We start from the raw sequence: 19,808 nt of genomic DNA, 5'->3' as shown, positions 1-19,808 counted from the left end.
TTTGCTTAATTCATTCTACTACAGAGTTTGATTTTATAATGTTGACCACAGGATTTTCCTCCAAAGAATGAATACATGGAACAGGGTTGACAATTTGGGAATTTTATTTATTTATTTATTCATTTTAATGCTGTGCCACTACTGGTAAGGAAAATGAAAAGCAATTCTATTTGATAGCCACATCTTTCCTTTTATTTTGAGGTATGCCATTGATATACTCTGAATTCCTCAGTTAAAAATATCAATAGATGGCTGAATGTGTGGTTCAGCTGTAATGCATATATTTAGCATACACGAGACACTGGATTTCATCTCCATCTTAAGAACATACACACCCATCTTGGTCCCCTACAAATTTGTAAGGAATAAAATATTGGGAGTTTTTATTATTTTTTTTATTTTTGAAAGTGAATGCTACCAGTGTATTCAAAGGTTTGCAAAAGTAAAATTCTCATTTATTTTTGGTACTATCAGTGTATTGTTATAAGTGGTATTTTCTATCTGTGAAATTCAAGTTAAATGAAAACATCTTGAAAATTGCAGAATTTGCTAGATAAAAATCTTGAGGTTCAAAGTGCCACATTTGAATATTTAGTCAAATCAAAGATGATGCCTTAAGGAAGATATCAAGGGTTCTAAAAGCCATTTTTGGAAATTCTCAGAACTGAAAAGGTACATACAGATCACTTATTAAGATAGTCCATTGTCTGAGAGTCTGTGCAAATTAATGTGCTTGACCAGAAAAGTAAATTATCACACTAGGTTTCAGAATTCAGAGAAACATTCAAATTATATTTTAAATGCATATGCAATATTAGCTTAAAACAGAAATAAGAACCAAATGACACGATGGAATCACGTATTGATAAAAATCAATGTAATCTGAAAATATCTTAAACCAAAAAGTATTTAATAATCTAAACTACCACAAATTATAGCACACAGCAGAGTCTGCTCTAGTGGAATGATTAACTCCCCCATCATGTAGCTGCTTTGGTGCCGTGGCTCAGTGCCATAGTAAGAGTATTTTCTTACTTATCACTACCTCTTGAAAAGATAAAACATTCAGTATATGGTCTCTGTGGGTAGCGATTTAGATAGAAGCAGGCTTGAAAAACACTAGAGACAAACCCCTCCTTCACAGTCCAGTTTGTAAAGCCAAAGTCTGGAGTAGCAGGGCATCAACTGCTGCTCAGTAGAATGGGACCTGTGTCATATCTTTGACTGTGGGTGGAAATATGACATCTGGAACTGCCTAGGAAATTGTAATTGGTCACTATCTAAACTAGATGCCAGGACCCTAAACCTTATATTACCATTAGCAGGAGGCTTTACAAACTGTTAGCCCTTATGTAAGAGGGCCTCAACTCAAATGAACTTTCCAATGAACTGGTCAGGAGAATATCCATTAGGAAGGCTGTCTGCTCTAGAAACCACCTAAAATACAGGCTGACACAATGGCCTCGCTGGCCCCTGTCCACCTCATCCCTTGATGGTGCCCCACTTTACTCTGTAATAAATGTCCTCTGTCTTTTATACTACACTCTGTCGTTTCTGAATTCTTTCAATGGAGATTGCAAGGCCTGGGAAGCCAAGGGGAGACCAGAGTGCAAACCCAGCAACAGTTCTTACTGAAGGCATTGCTTTAACACCACCATGAAGAAAAAAGCATTAGGTCATCTTCTTGAACTATGCCATTCTCTTTCTTATTGGGTGGGTTTGGGGGCCTCATCCCCTTCTACACTGAGGGCATTGACTATATCCTACCTTATTGGCAAATCCAGTGCCCCAAACACAATTTCATTCTTTCACAGAATTCTTGTTAATAATTTTAAAAAGTAACAGTGGGTAAAAGAAGTTTCTATGACTCAAACATGTGATTTTATAGCTTTATAAATAGCTTCACCTATTCTTGATAGTAATTTTCAGCACTAGAGAAATGACTTTGAGACTAATTTTGCTAACTATATCAAGCAAAATACATAGGAAAAAACAAACACCAAAGCACCAAAAAGCAACACTGAAAATCTTTAACGGGTCTTGTGCTCATCTGAGAGAACCTGTCAAGGTTACCTCAATAGTCTATACATTTCTATGCTTGTCTGGGCAAAAGTAACTCAATACCTGTGTTTCTTAATGTCATTGATCCCATTCTTCAGATTCCCCAGCCTTTCTGTCGGATTTTGCCTGAAATGACAATTTTTGAAGGAGATTTAAAATGGTAATACTTGAGTGGTTTCTAAATAGAATCATATTTTTTATGTGTATGAGTGTATTGCCTGCATGTGTTTAAGTGCACCCATGTCCTGCAATGCCTGTGGAGGTCAGAGAAGGTGTCAGATCCCCTGAAACCAGAGCTACAGATGGTTGTTAACCATCATGTGGGTGCTGGGAATTGAATACAGGTCCTCTGCAAGAGCAGTCAGTTAGGAGATGACTCTCCTAACCACTGAGTCATCTCTCCAGCCCATATCATTTGTTTTTAAATTCATTTATTTATTCAATAATATCCATTAAATCTTTCTATTAATGAGAGGAAAGGGAGACAACAGAGTCATGGTTCTTCCATAGGGGAGCCACAGTTGAGTGGCTGAATATATCTATCAATTCTTTAAGTGAGCTACAAAGAAATATTTAGTAAATACTGTCTTATCAGCTCTGCTAAAAAGAGGGGGGCACTTTAGAGAACCGTTTACCTTCAAGTTGCAAACTTAGAAGCTTGCGGGAATTCCTACTGGCAATTCCTAGCCAGGCTTAAAGTCCCAGCTTTACTTTCAATGCTCTAAAGAATGTTCAAACGTGATGTGGGGAAAGGAGCAGCACCAAAGGGATTTAAGCCAAAAAATTCTGGACGTCTCCAATATTTTTCTGATAAGTTATTTTCAGAGTAAGTAGAAACCTAGAGTAATTTAAAAGGGCAGAGATGTTTGTTTGTTGTTTGTTTGTTTAAAAAGAACATTAAAAGAGGACATGGTGTAACACTTTAACATCACCTCCAGGTTTCTCACAAAGTAAAGAGACTGTAAATTACTTTGCTTTCACCTAAACTTTGTGGTTCTATTTTTCCCATAACAGAGATGGCATCCAAAAGCAACTTGCAAAGTTTCTAAGTACATATGATGATTTGGTGATATGAAGAAAACTCAAAGTTTTTAAAAATATAATAGCAACATGGAAAAGTACAAGAAGTAAACATGTAGCTAATTTTACAGTGTCTATACATTGCAGAGGAGGGGGAAGCCTTCCCACTTTTTCCAACATTAAGGGTCACTGACCATCATTCTCACCTGCAAAGTCTCCGGATCAAATCCTCAGGCCGCCTTGTTATCTTTCTGGGAAAATCCATTTTTTCAATTCCTTTGAGAATCAAATTGTAGGTCATCATTTGGTCTATCCCAGAAAAGGGAGGGCTAGAGAAGATCCGAAATAGAACACACTAGAATGAGAGTTTGAGACGCTTCCAAAACCAACTTTTCTTCCCTTTTCTCTTCCTACTTCCCTCCTCCTTCTTCTCTCTTTCCCTTCTCCCTTCTCTCCCACTAATTATTGTTCAAGAGATTTAGATACGTTTTAGGAAAACACTTCATTAATTTCACATCATTTAACAGACACACACAGGTAGTTTTTCAAGGAGTGATGAACACTAAAAAGAAAACAAAGGGAGAGGACTGAGTGACAAAGGGAGGGAATGGTTTTCTTTCTTTTCTTGACTTTAAGACAGAGCATAGAAAAGGCCTCTTCCTTTAATTGACTATAGAAAATAAATACAAGTGAAGAGAGGGAGGGGATGAGACACACAGCTGCCTGGTTGTCTGTGGGCATCAAGTTTGAGACCAGAAGTACAAAGGCATTCGTCAAGAGTGGGCAAGGTGGGCAGTGGATGGTGGAGTGAGTAACCCACAGAGGGATGTGGGAGATGAAGCAGCATCCAGTGGGCTATGGTAAGGATCTGACGATGCATTCTGAGTGAGTAATCAAATTTATAGTAGCTCCAGTCAGCTGTTCTCAATGCAGGGAAGAAAACGTGGTATGGGGTGAGCCTGGCAACCTGACTGCAGACAGTAGTGTGAAGGTGGTGAAACAGAGCTCACTACCTACACTATGAAAACTCTATTCATGTCTGCTAAGATTTGAACATAGCAATGCTAATCTCAAAGTGATGGTTCTTGAAAGTGAGGCTTACAAAGCTAATTATGTAATGAGGGCAAAGCCATCCGTGAATGGGATTAGTGCCCTTCTCAGAGGACAGAATGCTGGCCGGACATCATTTTCCTATGTAAGAAGATTTCAGAAGTTACAACTAGAAAGTGAGTCTTCACCATAACTCAACCATGCCAGCACCGTGTGCTAAGGTGTCCAATCTCCCAACTGCAAGAAGTAAGTGGCCTCTTTTTAATCTACCCAGCTTATAGCATTTCTCTGTAAATTTTTAGTTAAGACAGATAGTAAAGCCAGTGAGATTTGCTAATATAGTACATTGAAATGTGAAAGAGGAAAAAAGGATTTAAAAAATGATCTTTGGCTTGGATTCCTACAGAAAGGAGCTACCAGGATTAAGAGAAGGGAAACTAAGGAAGAATTGATTGCTGTAATTGGAACTGGAATGTCTTACAAAGGCCTGATCCTCTGCCTCTGGCATAATGGGGAGGTGGTGGAGCAAGGAGTACTTTGAGAACAAGGAGTACTAGAAGGAAGTTAAACCACTTGGCTGTGCCCTTGATTGTGATATCTGAATGTTCATTTTTTCTTTTTCTTTGTGTTCTGGCTACCATCAGGTGAACACAACTCCTTTGCCACACATTTCTGTCATAATGTCTTGTGCTACTGCATTCCAAGATCTGTGGGATTTCTAAAACATAGAAATTTCTAAAACTTAGAGCCAAATTTCTAAAACTTAGAGCCAAATTTCTAAAACTTAGAGCCAAAATAAATATTTTATTATTCATAAATGACTTCAAATATTTTGCCAGAGCAATGGAAAGCTGACGGACCAGTAGGGATGCATAGAAAGTTACTGGGAAAAGAATAAGGATTACGTTTTCAGCATCCATGTGGCACTGATAAGGCAGGCAGTTGGATTTATGAGTCTAGCATTGAGGAAAGAAGTTAAAGAAGTATGATTTGGGGTTATCACACTGCATTTATGGCCATGAACTTGCTGCTATTACTCAATGAGTGGTAGACAGAAAAGAGGCCAAGGACTAACTGATTCAGTGTTTACCTATCAGGAAGACAAGAAGAACTGGCAATGGGGGCCTGAGACAGAGCCACTAGTGCAAGATAAGGAGAAAGAGGGAGTTCCTGGAGGCCACCGAAGGGAATATTTCAATGAATATATTTCTGAGTAAAAACTGATTGAGATTTGACCACCAATGATGGATAACATTTTATTTCATATATCATTTTGATTTTTAAAAACACTTTTATGTCTTATGCCATTTAGTTTTATGAAAATTAAAGAGAGAAATTAAATACTGTGTTATATCTAATCTGTGCTTGAGGCTTTTGAAACTCAGAATTTTCAATCTTGGTAGCTAACTTGAAATGAAGGCAGTACACTAATTTTCCAATAATGCTTCATTTGTAAAGAAAATGAGGTAGGAAATAGAAACATTACTGTGAAATTTTCGATACTTAAATACAGACATATACACACATATGTATATTGACAACTATAATATTTTTTGTTATCTTCTTTAGCTCTTAATTCATTTATAGTTACCTGCTGAAACATTACAGACCAGGAAATTTAAAATTAACTTTCTTCTGCCCTACCCTGAAAACCTTTGGCAAAATAACTTCCTAACGTCTTTATGACAGCTCAAGGCCACCTTAGCAATTTCAAGTTGTTGAATTTTCTCTCCTTCCTTTGTTTCCTCAATTTCTTTTGCTATTCTATGCAACAACTTTTTCAGCTGATGAAGACTGAGGTGTATATTTTCCAGTACCTACAGGAACCATCATAGAGCTCACAGAAATTTCTAAGATGGGGGGGCAGGAATTCTTGAAACAGAATTCTTTGTTCTCAAAAACTTAAATAACTTTTGTTCTCAGTGAATAACTGTAAATTTCTTATTCTTTCCATTTAATCAAAAGCAACGAATATTTGAATATGATTATAGATAATACAGATTTAGATAAAATACAGATCTTTTATATATATTTTCCCAGTGTATGTAGACAATGATGTGGACAACAGGCATGGGTAATCTAACACTGAATTTTGTATATTTAAAACATTTAAGAAGGTCAAACCTCTGTGGTAGAGTCCTTGTCTAGAATGCACAAAACAATAGTTTTGATCCTTACTAGGGCAAAAATGAAAATTAAAAAAAAACAGCTCAAGAAGATTCTATGAACTCTTTTTGTTAAGTATATGTTGAAACTTCATCTCCACCAGTAGACAGACCTATTTCAGTATGTCTTAGACAATTCCATGAGCAAATCTCTCTAAAATTAAAGTTGAGTATATCTGGCTATAAAAGGTTATATGGATGATCATAAAACATGCATGTGTAGTGGGAAGTGCGTCACAATGAGAGCCAGGAGATGTTGGATCAAATTATAGATCTTAAGCAGATCGTTTTGTGACCTGGTTTTCTAACTTATAAAATTTAAATCATAATATAATCATAAAAATTTGAGTCATAAAATAATAAGAATTCTTGCCTTATCTTCCACACAAGTGTATGAAAACCAAATTATATATGCATATATGTATGGATATATACATATATACCAGATTATATGTACATATAGGATTTATATGCAGTATTTTACATATGTAAAATAGTATTACATGGATCTTGTGTTGTGTGTGTGTGTGACCATGTGTGTGTGCATGAGCGTGTGTGTGCATGTGCACGTATTTGTGGATGTACATATGTACTATATGTGTGTTAAATATTTGGGAGCCTGGATTCATTAGTATAACCTTTTAATCTCCTTGGGAATGGTGATTCCATTTTAACTGCTGAAACCCATGCTGTATCTTGTCTCTGCTCATTAGCACTTTTAGAAAAGAGATGGCAAGGAATTTAAAATTTAAGTTCTGTATTGTAGCTTTCTCTTACCCCCTCTGGCTAATGACATCTGGGGAAAATGCAAGACTGGTCACACTGAGTTTGACTGATCAAGGAATTTAACGGAATGAGAAAAATAGCTTTTGTCATTTATAAGAAGGAAATGCTCACATAGCCCCCAACTTCCATTCTTTTACTCTTACACTAGATTGTTAAACCTTCCCTTTCTGAAAGTGCTGTCTATAATAATGGACCTTGCCATTTGATAGAAACCATAGCATAGCAGTTCTGTACTTTTTTCCTTCAGCTTTCAGAATCCTTCATCCGTGATGTAAACTTTCAAATCCGCTATTTTGAAACAATGTAAAGAAGAAAAGGTAACACTCTTAAAATATCTTCAAAATGTCAATTTTTGAATTATAAATTCTTATCATGAATGAGCTATCTTTACACTGTTCTGAAAAAAGAGACTGAACAAAGCTTGCACCCAGGTCCACACTTACTTTCCAGTTAGCAGCTCATATACTAGAATTCCCAGGGACCAAAAGTCAACACTGAAGTCATGTCCTTTGTTCAAAATGACCTCAGGAGCTACATACTCTGGAGTCCCACAGAATGTCCAAGTTTTCTGTCCAGAACCTATTTTCTTAGCAAATCCAAAGTCAACCTAGAATAGAATATCAAAGAAAACTGAAGTCATCATAAAAATCATGCTTCTTTTATTAATTAATTTTTTATGTGTATGACTATTACGTCTGCATGTATGTAAGTGCACCCATGTCATGCAGTGCCTGCGGAGGACAGAAGAGGGCATTTGATCCCCTGGAACTGGAGCTGGAGACAATTGTTAGCCACCATGCTGTTGCTGGGATACAAACCCAGGTCTTCTGCAAGAACAGCCAGTATTCTTAACCACTGGGTCATCTCTCCAGCCCTAGTTTTTTTAAAAAATCATTCTGTTAATGTTCTAAGTTTTTCTATACCTCAGACTTTCCCTCAAAATCCACATGGTCACAGGCACACACACATCCCACTAAAATATTCCTTTACAGGTCATGTGCTAATTTAGTTGCTTAAGAGGAAATGCCCTGTACATACCTCCACACTCATTACCCCAGCAGAAAACTCAAATTTTCTATTATGCTCCCCTGGCAAGCAAGACTAAGGCATATTGTAATTCAATAGCATATTTCTGGGGTTGAAGAGGGAGAGCAGAAGTGCAAGAAGCATTGTGCCTTTAAAGCTCCACCAGGGAAATAAAACTGATAACAAGATTGAGAGTTTGGGGAGAAATAAGGCTAAGAAGGGAGGCTAAAACCTCTGCACAGTCCTTCAAACCTACTGTGCACAGTGTCTGCCTCCTGTCTCTTGTGGCAGCCCAAGGCAAAGCTACCAACATCCCTTCCCAGGTTTGGTTGTGTTCTGAACACTTCTGGTCCCTATTATTGAGGTAGGCCTAAACAGTCCCTGCATTAACTTATTTATTCTGAAAATGTAGATCCAGTAGGTACTCAAGATCAGAATTTGTTTTAAGCTATCATATAGAGTTGACTGTGAGCCAAGAGTGCTTGGAAAATGTACACATGTGGTTAACTAGATACCCTGGCATACGTAACATAACAGGGAACAAAATATAAACTCAGAGTGAGAAAAAGTTTGGATCCTTGGAACACTGGGGAGATAGGCCTGGAGGATACAAATGGTAAGGGACACATGCAGTTGTCCTCAACGAGGGATTAGGAACTCTCCTGAGGGAACAACACTTCTCCAAGCTTTCACTCAATGAACTTTGCATACAACAAACAAGAAATACTGAATAGAAGCAGTGTATAATTGAAATCCTGCCCTGAAACACAAACAACTGGCTTCCTTGTGCAGAGGCACATAGCATGTACCTTTCCAGCTCTAATATACACATATCTTATTTTAGCAAAATCACCTTCTACCTCCCTCAGGTAAACAGGTACAGAAATTATTCCTGGGCTTCAACATGCTCATTTTAATAGCTTCATTACACACAATCTCAATATTATAGTAATAATATAGGCTTAAAAACATAAATGAACAAAGTTAACATCAAAATAAGCCCTCACTTAAAAAAAGTAGCATATTAATATTTAAACTATTTGTTTTCCCTTAAATAAATCTCTTTGAAAGTTTCCCCTTTTCTGAAATGTATTAGTGCTTATCACACAACATCAAGGATTTCCTTACTGCAAAAAAAGGAGTCTAAAGTAGGTTTTTACTGCCTTCCTTCATATTCACAGCATACTCACAGAGATTACATCTGAGAGACGGCTGGGAATACTATAAAATTAAAATCTGTAACCAGCTGATAGTCCTCAGGGAAAGAAACGATAATGAAAGCTCTCCCTAATTTTATAAAGACTGAAATTTAAGAGACAAGAAAGCAATGCCTATAACTGCAATTGGGCACATGCATATAGGGAAACATTATATTTTGTTGGTTTATAACAGCCTCGAAACTGATTTTTAATTGCATTTACTTTTCCTTTTAAGAATTACCAGAAGTTATTTTGAGGGTTATTCTAACTTTAAAAGTGGTATGTTTTTCATTTGAATTACTAGCTTTGCTTTTGTAATATTTGCCTATTTGCCCACTGGGATGGCAATAGTTCTATTAAAATTTCTTATATGAAAATTATAATTTTTTAGCTACTCTGATCATTTAACATTGATCTAATCTCTTTGGTCAGAGTTAACTGCCATTTAAAGCTATCCAGAGTTGTGTGACTATGGTATAAGACCCCAGATATATGTGAAGTTCTGTGTGCTTTCTATAAGAAGCAAACTATCTCTGTTTCATAGTGCCAGGAATACATCACAGAGCCTTTCCTCCTCTCCAGTAGACAGTGGAAAGGTAAGTTCCTTCCTTCCTTTATTCACGATATTTATTAAACACCATTATATGCCAACTACCAGAGCACAGACAAAACCTTAGGTCTCAAAAGGCTTATACGGAAAAGAGGAGAAAGATATCTGGCATAACAATATATCCTAATGATGACAGAATGCCACGAAGTAACATCTGCTCTGCTTGGAGGAAACACGCAGTATAGCTAGGCACCAGGGTAAGATAAATTGCATTGGAAATAAGAGGACCAGAAAAAATCAGTAAGGAGGCAGCAATTGGGCATATTTGAAGGCAATCTGAATGAAATAAGAGAGAGCTCTGTAAAAATCTGAGCAAAAGGACCCTGCCAGGATACAGAGCTAGCACACACACCTACAATGTGGCACAGGGGCGAAGCTCAAGACCTGCTGAGAAGGCCAATGTGCTGGGGCCGTGATGCATGAGGGCGAGAGAAGGGAAGCAGATCCCACACGGGCTGCAACCCACAGAAAGAACTTGGAGTCTTCTTCTAAGAAGTCCCCATAAGAATTTGAAAAAGGGGTAGGATAGCATGTCTGTTATATTCTCAGGGGATCAAGGAAGGAAGAAAATTGAGAATTCCCTGCTCCTTTATGTTCTCAAATTCTACTTGAAAAATCAGGCTGTTAAGGATCTCTCGAAAAGTTGTATGTGGGTTTTGAATTATCTGAGCTAAATTTCCACTATTAAAGATGGCTTATGTTAAGCTGCAAGCTTTAAAACATTATGTCTCTGATGGCTGTGATGAACTAGGTTTTAAGATACTTCCAAACCTGTGACCCTGACTACATCATTCAGAAAAAGAAAAATTAGGATGTGGCTTTTTAAAACTGGAATCCCATAAGTATGAGCTTCTTCCCAGAAGTTTCTCTCTAGGTCAGGAAACTTCTCAGATATTGGTTCTGTCAGTCACATAAAAATGGGCACAAAGCGATCAGTCTAGTTAACCCAGATGATTCATGGAGACAATATTCTAAAAATGTATTTATGTGGCATTTTAAGGGCACCTTCTTTACCGGAGTCTAGACAAGGGTAAAATGGAATCCATTTACCCTTTCTGCCAACTTCCAAAGTTGACTTAATGTCCTGATCCTAATGTCCATCCTCTAGACAGACTGCAGTGGTGGTTTCCATGGAATGGCAGGAAAAGGTTAAGGGTGGAGGAGCCTTTTATGAAAACCTCCAGGCTATGGATGTGGTGATTCTCTGAAGTACTCAGGGGTGCTGAGGTGGGTGAGAGACAGGGAAGCATTTTATGTACAAAGGCAAACTAGAAAAATCTTTTGAGACTCATCTCATACCACCATCTCCTTGAAGTGTTCCTTGAGTTACAGAGCCTATTTCTCTCTCAAACAAGGCTCTCTACACTGTTTATATCCTACCACCACATCTCTGAGGGCAGCACTTTATAACTGAGTGACTAAACCTAGCTCCTTGAGAAGAGACCTCATATGTACTCATTCTATATCTTACTCTGGAACACTGCAGATGTTCATCTTCTGCTTGATGGGAAAAAAAGAAAGATAATTGTTGACATCAGTTTCAGTAAGATATATTGAAGTCTAGGAAGGCCATGCATACTGGTATGAGGTCAGATTTGAACCAGAGCAATACTAGAAGTCTCTCAAGAAGTCTCCAAGTAGTTGAACATTTTATCCCCAGTTGATGTTTTGTTTTGGGAGTTCTTACAAAGTGTGGCCATGCTGGAGGAAGCATGTCACTGGGGGCAGGCTTAGAGGGTTCTTAAGCCTTGCCAGATCTCCAGTCAGCTCTGCTTCCTGTGCCTGCTTGAAGATGTGAGAGCTTAGCTTCTGCTCCTACATCAGCCACCTCTGCCACCACGCCTCCCCACCATGATGGAATCTTGTCCCTTTGTAACTGTAAGCTAAATAAACTCTTCCTTTTATAAGTTCCCTTGATTGTGATGTTTCTATCACATCAACAGAAAAGTAACTAATACAGTCAACTTAACAGAATCTAAGATCACCTAGGAGATGGACCTCTGGGCATTCCTGTAGAGCATTATCTTGACTGCATTAACTGTGGTGGAAAGACCTACACACAGCATGTGTTCAACACTCTGCTTCTTGACAATGGATGTGAAGTGATTAGCTGCTTCAGGCTCTTGCCATCTTGACTTCCCCACCATTATGGACTGTATCCTTGAGCTATGAGTCAGAATAAGGTCCCCTTTAAGTTTCTCCTGTCAGAGTATTTTATTACAACAGCAAAAGAAATTAAGATACCCATGTATTACTGGTGTGTGTTGTTTAATCTATATATATTTGGTTTTCTCCCATTAACTTTCTATAATTGATCTATATTTCAATACCATGAGCTCTGAGAGCAGACACTGTGGTGTCTTCATTCAACTATTCAAATAACACAATATTATTCACAGGCATAGTAATAAAATAGGCCTAATCCTTCTCTCCCATCACATGTGAATAGAATCACTGTCATTCCATTTACTTATATGTAAAAGCATAACAGGCTCCAACCTTGCGGCATCTGTGAAGTTTTCTTGTTGACATCGATTTTGAGAAATTCTTGATCATTATTCTTTCTAATATTACTTCTTTTCTCCTCTCCTTCAAGGTGCATTCCATTACTCTCAATTAGATTTTTTGTAATTGCTCCACAGTCCTTGGATAATCTGCTTTTGTGTGTGTGTGTGTGTGTGTGTGTGTGTGTGTGTGTGTGTGTGTTTGTTTCGGCAGTCTTTGGTCTCTTTAATTTTCAGTTTTTGAGATTTCTACTGATACATCCTCAAATTCAGAGATTCACTTTTGGCTATATCTAGTTTATGAATAAGCCCATATAATGAAATTTGTCTTCCTTTTTCCTTAAGGATTTATATCTTTTTACTTATAGTATCCTCTGTTTTTGTATGTTGTCCGCTTTAATCCCTTAAAGTCATCAGCATGTTAATCAAAAGCGTTTTAAATTTCTTTGCCCAAAGATTCTAACATCTCTACCATGCCTGGTTCCCTAAACCTTCTGTTTAGATTTTTCCTTTTGTATGCCATGTGATTTTCATCTGTGAACTCGTCACAGAGTCGAGAGCCAAAAGAATTGCTATTAACAGTCTTTCAGCAACATGGTGATAGAGTATAGGAGGAAGGGAATGTTCTAAGCTTCTAAAGTTAGGCCTGAATCCTTAGTGTATCTAGCCTCTGGACTGTAAACTTTGCAAGTATCCCTCTGTCCTCTATCCCCTTAGGTGGGGAAGAATGGTTAGAATGGCCTAGAGTTAAACGTTTCTCTTCCTCTAGGTCACTAAACCCCAGCAGGCTAGGTACTGGCTGCTCAGTCTCTCCCAAGGGTGTCTTTGTCAAGACCAAAGTGCTCTGTCATATTTTAAACTGGCCAGTCTACTGTCCCTTGCAAGAAGCCTGAGAGTATTTTCCTATGATAGTTTGCTGGGAAACCTTGTCAAGCTCCTGGAGAAGACATGAAAGTGCACATTCCATCATGAACCTCTGCTCCCCGACACTGTGACTGTCTGCATTCCCCTGGCTGTCTTCAGTGTTAGATACTTCTGTGTTGTCACCTCTCTCTTTCAGATCCAAGAAGAGCTGTTGATATTTCAAGTCTGTTTGCCTTTTTGCTTACTATGAGGAGACAGTGGCAACTTCCAAGCTCTTTACACATAGAACCAGAAAACCAAAGAATGTTGCTCACAGAACTTGTAATGTGAAATTATGTGAATATTACTGGAAAATATCCAGCTTGGTATAATGCATTGCTATGAATTTACATTTGTTGCAATGATCAGTTGTTAATATTATGATGTGTGCTCTACATTCATAAACGAGATGGAATGTTAATTTGCCTTTCTTAGAAGATTTCTTTAGAGAATTAACTTTACATTAACTAGCTTCATAAAATTAAGTCAGAACAATCTTTTTCTACTTTTGAAAAGAATTTGTACATTAAGATTCTTGAAGTTACTAAATTTTCAATGCTACAAGAGCAATGACTTTTTAAGTTTCTTCTTTGATTAGCTTGGTTGGGTATTTTATATCTCTCTCAGATTTCATATACAGTGTAAGAGTTCCTCCAGAACCTTCCAATCTATGTAAGCCTGGCTTTTACCATAATATTTATTCATAAGAGAATCTCTTTTTCTTTAGAACAGTATTTGTACAGATGTTATTTTTGTCAGTCTTTTCAAATAATCACTTTTAGCTACTTACATCCTTTCTATTCCCACGCTAACTTGTGATTTTCTCCCTCTTTTCTTCTCTCAGTTTAGCTTCTTAAGTAGGATGTTGGGTGCATGAGTATCTCTTATTTGCTTGTTTATTTCCTAGGCATCCTACCTATTACTTTAGTTGTGCCCCATATGTACTGATATGTAGCATATTCTCAATTGCACAACTGCTTTTAAGTATTAATTTTATTCTCCACTGACAGTTGAATTATTTTTGTAGTGTCTTTAAAATCCCACCAAGATGTCCTGTTCTTGATTTCTACTTTAAAATACATTGAGGCCAGTGAATAAAACTATATATTCCTTTTTAAAAGTGAGAGGAAAATTGTTTCAATGGCGTTATAGTTGTTTGTTTTTCAGTTTCCTAAACAAGGTCTCACTATGTAGCCCCAGCTGGCCTGAACATCTCCATGTAGAGCAAGCTGCCTAGACCTTGGGACAGCTCTCCTGACAGCTTCTCCACTGCTGTATTTATAGGTGCCTATCACTACACTTTTCATTCACTCACATATTTTAAACACCATGCTAGGTCCAGCAGTAAACACTCTGAGATGGTTGACATCATGAACCCCTCAGTAGAAAGAAATGGATAGATCAGAAAATTCAGGAACAATCTCAACATTTAATATATTTTATATTTTCTTAAATACAGCTCTGTATAAGTAATATTAAGTTGCGCTGTTTTCATTCCTGTGAAAAGCACTCAGACAGGCTCTTTGGCTGAGCTGTACTTCTTACAGGAGTTGATTTCATAATCATACAAAAAGAATACTTACTGATGAGTGACAGCTGGCATCTGCTGTATTACTACTACATTTCCCCTGAGCAGGAAGGGTAGCTATTACATAAACTCTGTTTGGGCCAAGGACATGTGTTTTTTCTTTAAACTCTTTAAGTACCATAACACATTTCAATATTGCTTTGATTTAGTCATTCATTATAATCAGAAAAGTCACTCTTAATCACTATTGCATTAATTAACTCCCCTTGGTCTGCAAAGTGAGGGAAGATTTAAGAAATTATGAGATGGGCAGAGGAAAGATGTGACGAGAGTATCTCCACAATCCTCTGGCTCTTTCATCTTAACCTGGGGTGTTTTCTGATGAAGAAAGCTTAGGTCTTTTTTCTCCAAACTTTCCCCGCTTTATTTTCCCAATGTAAATTTTTTTTCTTGCTTGCCTTCATTAAATACCTAACTTCTCATAAACATTTCAAGGAATCTGCTGGAGGAGGAAGAAATATAACATATATGTAGTATATATTGTCCAATGAAACCAAGGTCACTCTTACTAAGAGACCATCACAAGACGGAATTCCTGTCATGCTGACACCAGGCACCCACCACCTCCATTCCACTCAACTCCTCTCAGGAGCCCTCAGTCAAAGCAGTTCTGCTGGGCTTCCTGCCAACAATCAAATCCGTTTTTTTTTTGTTGTTGTTGTTTTTTTTCTTTGCTGAAGTTTGCTTAATGGCCCAGTATCTGATAAAATTTTGTTCATGTGTATTCAACACCTATTAGGAACAATATTCTACAAGCCTATTAGATCAAGTTTATTAACTATTGTACACATCTTCTAAAGCTTTAGTGATTTGTAGTCCAAATGTTCTAAATATTCCTTTGTGGTAGATGACCAAAAGGAAACAGTTTTCCACGGTTCTGCAACTTGCTCATATGAATTTACAGCAGTGGTGACAGCACATGCACAAGACCCGTGCAAACTCAAAACAGACAAAACCCAAAACAGAGCTTGGGAAATGGGTAAGAAGCCCCAACCTTAGCCAAAGAACTATTGGCAGTTGATCACCAGTTGTGTGAAGGAGGGTTGATATTCTTTAAGGGAGTGATGCTAGATAGGCTGACCAGGCTCCAGTGGATGAACTCATACCAAGGAACATCTGGGGACACAAACTTGACTCTATAAGCCTTAACATATATAACAAAATGCATGAAATCCAATGGGGGGCACTGTGGGGGTTTGCATATAGGATAGGGCATCTAAATATGATTAAGATATATTATATGAAGTGCACAAAAATTCAGTAAAGGTACATATTGAAGAACTGTTCTTTTACACGATCTTGATGATGATGTATTTCATCATTATGTGGTATCCACTCTATCCTCAGGAACACCTCTTCTCTGATCATAACATGATGAAACCTGCATTTTAACTTATTCAATATATCCCAGACATATATTCTTCCATCTTTAATTTTAGTCATTCAGTGCCTCTCATTTTAAGTTTATCTGTTGTAAATATCATATAGTTAATTGTTTTATAAATTTATTTGACAATTATTTAAATCCGGAGACTTAAGTTCATTTACATATCCTAGATATCCCTCTAAGTTCCTAGTTCAGATTATTTTTTCCCCTAGGTTTTCCTGTTTCTTCTTTGCTGCCTTCTTTGAAGATGACATTTATCCTCCTGTTTTAAATTCAGGGACTGTTACAGTAAGTTTACATGCTGCTGTTGTTGAGTTATTTAGCCTTTTCTCATTTTAATGTGATCTATTACGGTGATGATTGGCTTCTACCATAATTTTTAAAGAGTTGACAATGTTACCATTGTCCTAAGTCACCACTCCTTATCATCTATCTCTTCATGAGGATTCATTTTTCCCTTCATAATCATTTCCTTTCTATGTAGGAGGACACACCTTTAATCTTTGTTTGAAAATGTCCTTGTTTCATCCTTTGTGAAAGATGGTTTCTCTGGGCTTGTAATTAAAGTTTTCCAGTTATTACCTCTCAGAGCTCTTAATATTATTCTACTGTATTCTGGCTTCTTTTGTCTCTGAGATATCAACTGGAAGTCCCCCACCTCTCTTTATTTCTTTCGGTTTACATTTATTTTCTCTTTAAATGTTTTGTCTTTGTGTTAACTCTATAATTTTCCAACTATAAGAGCCAGCATCCAAGAGAACTCCGATGATTTGCTTGGCCTGGAATTTGGAGGTTCCCCTCCCACAGTACTCCAGGGCTGGCTCCGTCTGACCAGTCAAGTGCTGACTGGTCACATCAAAGAGTAGGCCTTCAGGTAGCTCATTCTCAGATACCTGGATGACTCACTCTGATGGAAGACAGCTGTCGTGTCATGGGGACATTCAACCAGTTCCGTGAAGAGGTGCGCTGGAGAATTAAGACTTCCAACTGACAATCAGCACCAACTTGCCAGCCATGTTGCCTCAGTCCTCTACCATCTGTGTCAAAGTGATCACAGTCCCAGACAACATCTAACTAGAGCTTCATCAGAGATCTTGAGTCATTCGTGGTTAACATTAACAGTCAATCTGACAGAACATAGAATTGCCTAGGAGACAGGCCTCTACCTCTGGGTATGTCTGTGAGGCATTATTTAGATTAGGTTAAGTGAGGTGGGACGGACCATCATAACTGCTGGACAAATTTGAAGGAGAGCTGGAGGACAGCTGGAGGACATTCGCTGTCGTCTGCTGCTTGACTGTAGATGCAATACCAGCAGCTACTTCGTGTTCTGACCACCAGGACTTCCCCACCATGATGGGCAGTACCCTCATACCATGAGCCTAAATTAAACCACTCCTTCCTTAAGTTGCTTTTCTCAGGTATTTGTCACAGCAACAAGGACAGTAACAAATACAGGTTAGAATACCTTAACTGAGCCTTTTCAAAACCCTACCTCACAGAACTCAGGAGATCATAAAAGATTATTGTTAAGTTACTAAGTTTTGGAGGGACTTACACAAAAACAGGAGCTCACTGTAGTCTCAAATTTTCATTTTTATTAATTTTCTATTTTTAAGTCTCTGTGTTACATTCTATAAAATTCATTAAATTTTCTCTAAATTCTCTGACTTTTCTCTTTGTGTCAATCTTCTGCTATTTAGCATTTCAAATGCATTTTTTTCACACTGACACATAATCTAAAACAATGTAGTCACTGGATTTGATGGACATTATATTCATCTAACCACAGCTACCACATGAAACAGGCACTCCCACTATCTAGGGAAATTTCCTTGGGTTTTTTTCCAGTCACATGCCTCTGCTTCTACCAGAGACAACCAACATATTGATTTGGTCACCTGTTCCAGAACTTTGATCGGTATAATCAAATACAAAATACTCTTTAATGAAGTTTCATTTGTTCCGTGTTACTGTTGCCTATAATAACTCACTCATTCCTTTATGACTGAGCAGCATTCTGTTGCTGGGTATACTATATATAAATAGGTGCAGTTGAGGGTGGATATATTTGGGCTATTTTTACTTGAGAAATTATTAGGAACAAGTTGTTATGAACATGCATGTATAATATTTTTCAATGATTTCAGTTATCTTGAATAAATACCAAGAAGTGGAATTTCTTGTCCTAGAGAATTGAGAATTTCTTTCCTCTTCAAAATGGCTTACAATTTTCTTTTCCCCTCATAAATATACAGGAATATCCTTATCATCACTTTGTATTTTTTATTATTTCAATATAGTAATGGTGGTAGGTATGAAATGATGTTTCTTTGTGATTTTACATAGTATTTCATTGATGACTAGTAACGAAGCTAAGATCATTCTGTATCTTCTTTCATAAAATATTTTAAAGGGTTTTGACTTTAAAAATTAGAGTTGCTCTTTTTTAAAAAATTAATGAGTTGTAGGGGTTCTTTATATATATTCTAGATATAAACCCACTGTTATGTAAATATATAACGTTTTCTCTTAGTTTATGGACTCTCTAGGTGTATTCTTAGACTATGTATCTTGGTGTATTCTTAGACTGTGTACCTTCTTAGTGTGTTCTGATAATCAGCATTTTAAAATTGGATGAAATCTGCCAGGTGTGGTTGTGCACACCTTTGATGCCACCACCTGGGAGGCAGAGTCAGGTGGATTTCTGTGAGTTCAAGGCAAGCTGGGTTTACATAGTGAGTTCCAGGCCAGCTGGGGCTACAGTGAGACCCTGTCTCAAAAGGACAAAAAAAAAGAGAATGAAATCTAGTTAATCTTTTTTTCTCTTTTAAAATTAATGTTATTTGTCCCCTAGGAAATCCATGCCTCTCCCAAGTTGTGAGAATATGATGCTTCTAATGGATTTACAGGTCTATGATCCATCTTGAGTTAATTTTTGCATGTAGTGTGAGGTAAGAATCAGAATGTTTTCTTCTTTTCACATGCAGATATTCTCCAGTTGTTGCGCCATCTTTCAAAAAGACCAGCCTAGTCAGGTGCAGTGGTGCATGCCTTTAATCCCAGCACTCTGGAGGCAGAGACAACTCTGATCTCTGTAAGATGGATGCCAGTTTGGTCTACACAGCAAGTTCCAGGCCAGCTGGGGCTACAGGGAGACCCTGTCTCAAAAAAGAAGACTAACCTTTATTATTTTACCAATTGTGCATATCTATTTTTGACTTTAGTTTACTAGACTGAGTTATGTGTTTATCCTTACACCAGTATCACACCACTTTGATCACTGTAGCTTTGCAGTAAAACTTGATATCAGAAGCATAAATCACTTAGGTGTGCTCTTTTAAAAGTGGTTATGACTCTTCTAAACATAATGTACTTCCATGCAAATTTAGAAAAAAAATTTTCCATTTCTAAAATTTGTTTCCTAAGATTTTTTATTGCAATCCCATTGAAACTATAAATAATTTAAAAAGAATGGATATCTTTATATAAATTTACCTTATACCATA

General features: G+C 37.4%; 1 protein-coding gene across 2 annotated transcripts in view; it reads right to left on the bottom strand.

Moving 5' to 3' along the window:
- Positions 1-19,808, bottom strand: part of Prkg2 (protein kinase cGMP-dependent 2) — a 122,221-nt gene that overhangs the window by 9,180 nt on the left and 93,233 nt on the right. For both annotated transcript variants that reach the window (XM_008835385.2, XM_029564627.1), the window contains 3 exons: positions 7,526-7,689; positions 3,288-3,410; positions 2,125-2,187 (listed from right to left, as the gene is read on the bottom strand). In XM_008835385.2, the coding sequence (XP_008833607.1) occupies positions 2,125-2,187; positions 3,288-3,410; positions 7,526-7,689 (350 nt within the window). The remainder of the gene's footprint in view (positions 1-2,124; positions 2,188-3,287; positions 3,411-7,525; positions 7,690-19,808) is intronic.

Source organism: Nannospalax galili, unplaced genomic scaffold (genome assembly GCF_000622305.1).
Source record: "Nannospalax galili isolate Female #2095 unplaced genomic scaffold, S.galili_v1.0 scaffold277, whole genome shotgun sequence".
NCBI classification, from domain to species: domain Eukaryota; kingdom Metazoa; phylum Chordata; class Mammalia; order Rodentia; family Spalacidae; genus Nannospalax; species Nannospalax galili.
Note: the sequence above shows the minus strand (reverse complement) of the source record. Positions and strands in the feature narration are given on the sequence as shown.